This window comes from Anguilla rostrata, chromosome 4, assembly GCF_018555375.3.
Source record: "Anguilla rostrata isolate EN2019 chromosome 4, ASM1855537v3, whole genome shotgun sequence".
Taxonomy (NCBI): domain Eukaryota; kingdom Metazoa; phylum Chordata; class Actinopteri; order Anguilliformes; family Anguillidae; genus Anguilla; species Anguilla rostrata.
The window spans coordinates 2,824,350-2,834,489 of record NC_057936.1 but is presented as its reverse complement, the minus strand read 5'-3'; the positions used below and the strand labels follow the sequence as shown (position 1 = coordinate 2,834,489).

Below are 10,140 nucleotides of genomic sequence, written 5' to 3'. Positions count from 1 at the left end.
AATGAAGTGGGGGTTCATGGGTGGGGGGTTGGGTTCAGGGAAGGGGTGAGTAGCAGCTCTGTGTGGCTCGACTACAAGAGAATAAAAAAAAACTCCTGTCTTCTAACAGTCAATTTTATTTATATACCTCTGCACTTTTGGCTGTGGTGACTTCAGTACTTATGTAATTATCTAAACTGTATTTTTAAGAATTTTATACAATATTTACATGCAGAATAGTATTGGTTTTTTGCCAACCTTTTTTTTTTTTTTTTTTAATAAATTCTTATTTAATTGTCTTATTATTTTATTGGTATGTTTTTGTCACAGACGGAAGATCATGACTGAGCTTTGTTTTGTTAAGGTGCAGACACAGGCCCATTGTAGTGTGCTAAATCATGGTTGTAGTAGGACACGATGGAACTGGTATGGGGGGTGGGGGGGGGCGGAGGAGGTGGGAGGGGGTTTTGGGGTAAGGGGTCGATGTACATTTTTAAGGAGGTGATGTCGTTATCATCTTGAAAGCGCGTATTGAGAAGACGACAGCGATTTAGGATTTTTCACTGAAAAGTTTGTTTCTGTGTGTCCGTGTCCTTGACGATATTTGAGTGTTTTTACTCAAAGTATGTGGCAGCGTTGTTATTGTCCGTACTCTGTGAGCTATGGCTACGAAAGCCCGAGGACAAACTGTTAATTCCCCTCCTTCGCACGGTGCTTCTGGGGACTGTCGTAAAAAAGAACGGTGCACTTTCTGAAGGTTGTAACGTCAGTTTTTTTTTTTTTGATTGGCCCAGACAGTTTTTTTTTTTTCGATACTTGGAGATGTTCCTGATGACCTGCTGGGTTTGCAGTGGTGGGGTATATTGGGGACATTGGGGCGCTCGTAGTCTGAAGTAAGGAAATATGCCCGCAATAATACCCGGCCTTGTACAGTCAGCCAGATCGTCACGAACTTCTGTGCGTGTCTAAAATGTCCTTCGTCGCACACAAAAAAAAAAACCGTCTGGGCAAATTGAAAACATGAAAACCCTAAAACTGAAACGATAGCCAGAACCTCCGGAAAGTGAACTGTCCTTCCTAAAGTCGTGTCCGATCTGATCACGGATAAGAAATCCGAAACGGCACAGGAAAAGAGATCGGTATGGGAGGTGTTTGTTTTTAAAAAATATATTATATATAAGTGTAAAATAATCAAAAAGTAGACTATCTACTATGTGTAATTAAAATGGGGGCGGCGGGGAAGACAAAAAAAAAAAAAGAACATTCAGATGGTCTTTTTTTTTCTGTCCTTCTCCGGATACTGTTAGGAATGTGGAATTGTGGGGGGAAGTGTCTTCCTCTGACTGTGGTTGTGGTACGTGTCTGTGATGGGGGGAGGGACGGGGGCGTTGACTGTATTTACCGGGTTGTGGGGGCTGAATTGTTTTTGACATTAACGTTGGTAAATCCACCTATAGGCCGAAGAGCAGAAGCAGAATTCGATTGGGTATATATTAACTTGGCATACAACGCCACCATGTGGTCTTATAATGCAAGTTGTAATAAGGGCGATCTTTTTTTTTTTTTAATGTTATTTTCTTTTTTTTTCTTTTTGTTTTAAAATCGTATTATTAATAAAGTCATTGATTACTGTAATGTTGCTTGTGTGTATGTATTTTATTTTGCACTCTGAGATTTTTCTGACCTGCTGCAAGAGAAGTGTGGAGAGGTCAGGTTGAGGTCATGTGATTTCAGATATCTGAAGGTCCCATAGAGGATCCTACAATCATTGGTAACCGTTGGCAACGTTCTAATGCTCTTTCATCATTGTTGAGTTATCACCCACATCAGAGTTACATCTTCTGTGACCTTTTGCTGACTTTTTAAAGGACAAATGTGTAAAAAAAAAAAAATACATTTAAGATGAATTTTGGTCTAATCGTCAGGGAGACTAAACTACAGGGTGACTTTTGGGAGGTGGAGTTACATTTTGAAACCCATGGCAAAGTACACTTTTCACATGAATAGTTGTGAAATTCATGTAAAAGCTGTACATCTTGTCACCAAGTATTGCAGTCAGTGTGCTGATAATGGTAAGTGGCATCAAACTTGTGACTTAGAAAAAATTTAGATGGACATGTGGTAATTGATGTATATAAAGGGTTGATATTTAGATTATTTGTCCTGACTTTACAAGAACAGCAACACACTTTGAGCACTTTTCATTCCAACATGAAAACCTTTTGACTGTGGGGTAAACGGACTGCTGTAAATTACATTAAAGGTCACACTAGTTTTTTTTTTTTTAACCGTTTTACATTTTGCATGTGGAGTTTGTTCTCAGTTACTTCATTGCGCTGAATTGCATTAAACAGTGGGAAAAAAATACAAAACTGAAAAGTCAGTTGGGTAATATGCATTTATTTTCTCATTTGAGCACACACCATAGATAGACACAATCATCTCCCTTCTCCTTACCCTTTTGAAACAGGCCTGCACATTAATTATAGACAAAGAGGGTGATGCATGAGAAAACCTCTCTCACTAAACATAGTGACAAAAGTCTTCAAAACTCAAAAGGTTCAGAGTCAGGTAAAACCAGCATTGCTCTCAAGTTCAGGTGTGCCTTCAACCCATTGAGGTCAGTGGTTCCCACACCTGTCCTCTGGTTCCCCCAGCCGAATCCAGGTATTTGATGTGTTCCACCTGCAGCAGGGGACATGTTTGGGGAACACTGATCCAGGTCACATTTCTTTAGAACTCGATATGTAAACAAGATCACATATTGCAAATGGGGGAAAAAACAAGACTACCAACACGTGGCAGTGCCGAGCACAATCAGCCTACGTTACTGTATTGAGTTGCCGCGAGGCCGAATTACGATGGCCGCCTCAAACGAACGGATTTGAAAATGGTCACCCGCGAGGCCACGGCGGTTTCGTTGTTTCAAAGCAGTTTTTCGCAACGGCTGAAATTGAAATATTTCCGTTTCAACACCACCTGCCGCAAACTTTCCAAGAGATGGCAGGAAAAAAAGAACATGACATGGTTTCACCATCATTTCTCCTTAAAAAAAAGAAAAAGGAGTTTGTTAATTCGTACATTTCAAGGCTTGCGTAAAACGCTGCATGCCAATTGCGATTCCCTCATGCCACAGGCTGGACACTGGGGGAAAAAATAATTCTAGTTTCTCCTCCTAAAAACCTTTCCTGCTCGGATACCAGACTGTCTCGTACTCACGCCACAGTTAATCTGCCCTGTACTGTACGTAGAAATGCTCGCTGAAAGCACATTCCGTAACACCGGGAGAGTCAGCTTTCGCGAACGCAACAATGGATGAAGCAACAATAAACTGTCAATCACTGACTTCTTTGAGCCAATCAAAACGTTCCACAGCGGGACCGAATTGTTGGCTGATATCAGTTATTCGCTCGTAGCACTTGGTAATGCCGCCCATTTTAGGTTGCACGAAGAATTGTTCTCCCATAACTATATTTGGTCATTTCCATGTGAGAGATGTATATAGGTCTGTAGGACGAAAGATTTAACAGGCTACATAATGTGACATGCCAATGGATTCTTTGGACAGCATAATAATCTACGGCAGGTTTAAAAAAAAAATTTTTTTTTTGTTTAATTCAAGTATTTTGTCATATAGCCTACCCATGGTCAAAATGCTACTATCCCCCTGAATTTAAACCCTGAAAGCAAGTTGAGGGTAGGGTGGGGTGGGGTGGGGGATTCCAAATCAACTTCAAAATAAAACCAAGGCCATGCATTCCGTCAGAAATATTGGAAGGTTGAAACCCCTGAAGCTTCCCGTTTATAAACCGGTGCTACATATCAAACCATGAAAAAACTAGATCAATATCCTCACACAGAATACCACCAAAAAACGCAGGTAAATGTAAAAGCACGAAGACAACGATATAAACATTCGGCTCATCTCCTCTCAGGTAATTTGAGAGGAAAATCAGTGCAAGATAGATTAGGTTTTACGTCCCCAGGTGCACTGCCTTCCACTCTAGGTTCTTAATAAACTTACAGCAGAACGTCGTCTTTTACGCACTGTCAAATACATACAAAAACCGGAGATAATTTAAACTCCATAAATTACATTTCCCATATCGTCAAAGTCATCCACCGATAATATAATTTACGGGTAAAATTGAACAGAGAGAAGCAGAGGGCTCTGTCTTTGTGTGTAACGCGCTGGACATTTCATGCAGAAACAGCCATTTAAGGTCAAGGCGGCGTTTAGCGCTGAGTCTCTCAGACCCACAAACACTCGAGAACCTTACACTTCACAAACACCGGATGCTACACAATGGGGTCAAAATAAGACCACAGAGAGGAACTGTATATAAAATATATTTACAACGTCACACACAAAAAAATGGGTTCCCCAGCAATTTTACACCCAAAATTAACTTTTCAAAACATTAAGATGACAGCCAAATCATAACAGACACAAAAAAAAACTAAATACACAGAATTCATTGTTCGCAAAACGCATGAAACTGAAGTATTATGGCTTGAATATCTGGGGGTGTGGTTTCAGTGCTAATGGACCAGAAAGCAGATCTGCTCATGCTCCTTCCAATAGAGTGCAAGTGTCAGTCTTCAGATAAAACTTCATTTCCCAGAAGCCCAAGGGCTTCACAGTGCAAAAGGGCAGCTCTACATTGCACACGGCAACGTTCGGATGAGTTACACAGGCTTTTTTTTCCCAGCTTTCATCCAGGTAACACGCTACACTGAAACCAGACCAACACAAAACAAAGCTAACGTCCCACATCAATAAATAACACAATGATATGTTTTACATTTTTCCCTGTAGAATGACTCCTGACCTGTTCGTCCTCTGTATTCCACTTTGACAAAAATCATTCTGTCAAAGCCACATTTGTTTTAAAATCTTTGCTGGTTTAAAATCTTTAGTTTTCTGAGGTGAATCTTCACTCCGAGTGCACAACATACTTTGGGGACACTCAAACTTTGGCAAATGAAAAATAAATAAATGTCACAAAAATAATAACAATAAACAAACAAAACAATTACTCTACTTAGGTCCTCCAATACCATTATTTAAGATCAACCCTTGAGCTGTATTTTCGTATTTTAAAGCACTCACGTGAAAAAAACACGGCACAGTTACAATGCCCCATTAGATGTTATTGTACTTCATCACAATAATAGTTAGCTTATAGCAGTGTCTTTACAAACAGATGATTTACTTATTCCATGGATGCGCTTACTAACTGTTTTTATGACGCCAGCAAGTGTAAACAAAAATAAAAAATAATCGATTTACAATTTAGCAGAAAGATCCCAGGGAAATAGTTAAACTTGAAACGGGAACTGCACAAAGATTGTGGTGAGTTGTTCGAACAAAGTAGCCTTGCCTGTGTGTGTACGTGTTTTTGTGTGTGGGCATGCATGCGTGTGTGTGCTTGTGTTTGTGTGTGTGTGAGTGTGTGAGGTGTGTGTGTATACCTGTGTGTGTGTGTGTGGGTATATTTGTGTGTGTGTGTGTGTGTGTGTGTGTGTGTGTGTGAGGTGTGTGTGTGCATATGTGTGTGTGTGCATATGAGCGTGTTTGTGTGTGTGTGTGAGGTGTGTGTGTGCATATGTGTGTGAGGTACGTGTGTGTGTGCATATGAGCGTGTTTGTGTGTGTGTGTGTGTGTCCTTCTTCACTGCGATGCTTGCTCTTTGCCCCTCTCTTCTGAAAGGGGGCGGAGATGCTATTGTCAGAATCTTATTTGGGGGGCAGGGGGTTGTCAGGGGTGGTGGGGGTCGCCACTTCTTTGTAGAAATTCTCAATCTGCTCTTTGTACATCTTCATCACCACTGGCCTCTTCAGCTTCATCGTGGGGCCTGAAAGAGACGGAAGGGGGGGGGGGTCAGACAGCAGCACACTACAAGAGAACCGGTATTCAAACTCAATACTGGTCCCGCGTCAGTACTGCAAGAGCACCACCATTCAAACTCAATACTGGTCCCGCGTCAGTACTGCAAGAGCACCACCATTTAAACTCAACACTGGTCCTGTCAGTACTGCAAGAGCACCACCATTTAAACTCAACACTGGTCCTGCGTCAGTACTCCAAGAGCACCACCATTTAAACTCAACACTGGTCCTGTCAGTACTGCAAGAGCACCACCATTTAAACTCAACACTGGTCCTGTCAGTACTGCAAGAGCACCACCATTTAAACTCAACACTGGAAGACAAATCTGTTATAAATGCGACTGGTGTGGAGACCCATGACTCTTCATTTTCTTACAGTAATTTTGGGTGGGTACTGCTCCACTTTAGCCCAGTCACTCAGGTCCACTCCCCTCTGAGACCCTGCCCCTCTGAAACCCCGCCCATCTATGAGGCCCCACCCCTCTTAGACCCCGCCCATCTCCGAGACCCCGCCCCCTTCTCACCCAGCTCCCCTCCGAGGATGGAGAAGTCTCTGTCCAGCACGGTCCACTTCTGAATGCGCTGGGCGTTGGAGGTGGCGTGCTCGTTGACGCGGTTGATGCCCTCCTGGATGGCGGCGTGGACGGCGCGGTCCCGTCCGCCGGCGATCTCCGAAACGCGCGTGGCACTGCTGCCCAGCCGCTGGCACAGCGCCACCGCCTCCTCCGTCAGCTCGTCCTCCGGGGCACCCGAGTCCTCGTTCACCTGGGACTGAGGGAGGAGACACGCCCGTCAGGCTGAGGGCGACAGGGCCACCCAGGACATGGGCAACACGGGGTAACACAGGGCAACACAGGGCAACACGGGGTAACACAGGGCAACACAGGGCAACACGGGGTAACACAGGGCAACACGGGGTAACACGGGGTGACACAGGGCAACACGGGGTAACACAGGGTAACACAGGGCAACACGGGGTAACACAGGGCAACACGGGGTAACACAGGGCAACACGGGGTAACACAGGGTAACACAGGGCAACACGGGGTAACACAGGGTAACACGGGGCAACACGGGGTAACACGGGGTAACACAGGGCAACACGGGGTAACACAGGGTAACACAGGGCAACACGGGGTAACACAGGGTAACACAGGGCAACACGGGGTAACACAGGGTAACACAGGGTAACACAGGGTGACACAGGGCAACACAGGGTAACACGGGGTAACACAGGGTAACACAGGGTGACACAGGGCAACACAGGGTAACACGGGGTAACACAGGGCAACACGGGGTAACACGGGGTAACACAGGGTAACACAGGGCAACACGGGGTAACACAGGGTGACACAGGGCAACACAGGGTAACACGGGGTAACACAGGGCAACACGGGGTAACACGGGGTAACACAGGGTAACACAGGGCAACACGGGGTAACACAGGGTGACACAGGGCCACTGAGGACATGGGCAACACAGAGAAACCCAGGATAAAATGGGGCTAACACAGGGTAACACAGAGACAAAGTTTTTCATGCAGTGGAATAATAGTTTTTTATTGCAAATGATTTGTGGTCATCAGATAAATACCACTGCACTACACTACACCAAAGTCAAGATGTCGCCATAATTCTGCATTAAATAACAGGTCTATTGTGTTACTCAGTTTTCATTGTTTAGTGTGAAGTCATTTTGAAAAACGTTTATTTCATCCCAACTGACAAGAGTTACGAGGACCAAGTAAATCAACCCAACAATTGACTTCCACACTGAAACTGTCCACAAGATGGCAGTAGATAGTTGACTCATTTTGTCAGCCTAACGTTACTTCAAATACAAATGTGCAGTACAGTCTCTGCCTGCAGATGGCACTGTGTTCAAGTCCTTCAACATTTCAATAGTGGCCAGCTCCTCTAGATATAAAGGGCAAGCCGATCAGAACTAGCTGAACTGAGAATTAAACCATTTGTCAGCAAGTGCTAAGGAACAGGTTCTGGCACACTTAAGCATTAAGTTAATAATCAGCTATTATGGGCGCTCAATCTCTAATGGTTGTCAAGATAAAGGTTGTCAAGAGGTCCTGACTCTCTGTGGTCATTAAAGATCCCATGACACTTATCGCTAAGAGTAGGGGGTTCCCCGGTGCCCTGGCCAAATCCCAGATCTGGCTCTCGCAACTTGCCACTAAAATCATCCCCAGACTTAATTGGTTAAATAAATGTTCTTTCCCTCTCCACCTTTGCTAATGTGTGGTGAGCGTTCTGGCGCAAATTGGCTGCCGTGCATCACCCAGGTGGGTGCTACACATTGGTGGTGGGTGAGGCGAGTTCCCCTTCACTGTAAAGCACTTTGAGCATTTGGAAAAGTGCTATATAAATGTAATTAATAATAATAATAATAATAAGATAAAGGGGGTTAATATTCCATGTCCGCAAATCCAGTCAGCTGTTATTCTTTCCATGACACCACGTTCTGTCAATGTGCCCTAATTGTTTACAAGTGGAAAGAGAGAGGCAAAGCTGATTCGCTTTCATTCTGGGAAAACATCCACCTAAAGTCTGATGTGTGAAACAATATAAAGCAAAAAGAAACCTGTAGATAACGTTACATTTTTTACATTACATTACAGGCATTTAGCAGACGCTCTTATCCAGAGCGACGTACTAGTGCATCAGTTCAAAGTGCAACAAATGATTTCACTTGTATCCTAAAATAATTTTAAGTCACTACATGTTCTAAAGTATATAAGGGCCTTCATACCATTATAAGACTGAGTCACAATATTATAATACCCATAAATAGTTTGTGAAAGAGAGAGACCTGTAATATGCAGACTTATGAGCGATAATATTACATCATGTACATCGTGTACTTTTTAGGGAACATTCAGAGTAGGGACCTGTAGATTATGGCGATTTGGGTGATAAACTGTATCTCTGTGGTCATAATGGACTCAGATTATCACAGTCTCAAAGCCATAAGTGAGGCGGTACAGGTGAAAGGTGGGAAGATGGAATCGCTGATCGCTCTGACCCTGACCCCATACCCCGAGCTTATCTCCCCCGGATGGTGATAACAGGTTTACTCAGCCAACATCTGTTTGCAGTCCTGTCTGACGAAAGGCTGTCCGATCGCAGATTGTGTCTGTGAAATTTAGGCCTGAACGGGTTCAAAAAAGCACAGAGTCACCAGTCCTGGATTTCTGGCTTTTGAAAGATTACAGACCGGCCGAAAAGAAAGTTGTACATTTACGGTCTTGTTTTAGCAGTGAACCTCAATTAATTCTGAATTATGCGGAGACACGACAAGGGAGATATTAGGCTTCAAGCCTGCTTTATGAGCCAAGTCAAGCAGCAAGAGATCTGGCTTCAGAAATAGACTCAGACAGCGGCAGATTGAGTCATAAACCAGTACATAAAAGGCAGACAGTGTCGCAGACGGGGACATTGATTTGCACACACAGAAAGGGACACAGGCGAGTACACAGACTTCTACAGATCAACACAGGGACGTGAACAGGTACAGAGACTGGCACATAGAATTGGAAGACGTAGACAAGGACACAGACTAATATCTCCCTTGTCGTGTCTCCGCATAATTCAGAATTAATTGAGGTTCACCGCTAAAACAAGACCGTAAATGTACAACTTTCTTTTCAGCCGGTCTGTAATCTTTCAAAAGCCAGAAAGCTTTTTTGAACCTGTTCAGACTTTGTCCTAAATTTCACTGACACAATCTGCCATCGGACAGCCTTTCGTCAGATAGGACTGCAAACAGATGTTGGCTGAGTAAACCTGTTATCACCATCCGGTGGAGGTATGGTAAATGGTAAATGGACTGCATTTATATAGCGCTTTTATCCAAAGCGCTTTACAATTGATGCCTCTCAATCACCAGAGCAGTTAGGGGTTAGGTGTCTTGCTCAGGGACACTTCGACACGCCCAGGGCGGGGGATCGAACCGGCAACCCTCCGACTGCCAGACAACCGCTCTTACCTCCTGAGCTATGTCGCCCCCATAAGCTTGGGGTATGGTGTCAGGGTCAGAGCGATCAGCGTTTCCATCTTCCCACCTTTCACCTGTACCGCCTCACTTATGGCTTTAAGACTGTGATAATGAGTCCATTATGACCACAGAGATACAGTTTATCACCCAAATCGCCATAATCTACAGGTCCCTACTCTGAATGTTCCGAAAAAGTACACGATGTACATGATGTGATATTATCGCTCATAAGTGTGCATATTTCAGGTCTCTCCCTTTCAC

The 10,140-nt window shown here is 43.9% G+C and overlaps 1 protein-coding gene across 3 annotated transcripts in view; it reads right to left on the bottom strand.

The window, feature by feature from the left end:
- Positions 1–2,359: 2,359 nt before the first annotated feature.
- Positions 2,360–10,140, bottom strand: part of acsbg2 (acyl-CoA synthetase bubblegum family member 2) — a 36,023-nt gene continuing 28,242 nt past the window's right edge. For all 3 annotated transcript variants that reach the window (XM_064330049.1, XM_064330048.1, XM_064330046.1), the window contains exons 14-15: positions 6,396–6,642; positions 2,360–5,837 (exon numbers count right to left, since the gene is read on the bottom strand). In XM_064330049.1, the coding sequence (XP_064186119.1) occupies positions 5,719–5,837; positions 6,396–6,642 (366 nt within the window). In that variant the 3' untranslated portion in view covers positions 2,360–5,718. The remainder of the gene's footprint in view (positions 5,838–6,395; positions 6,643–10,140) is intronic.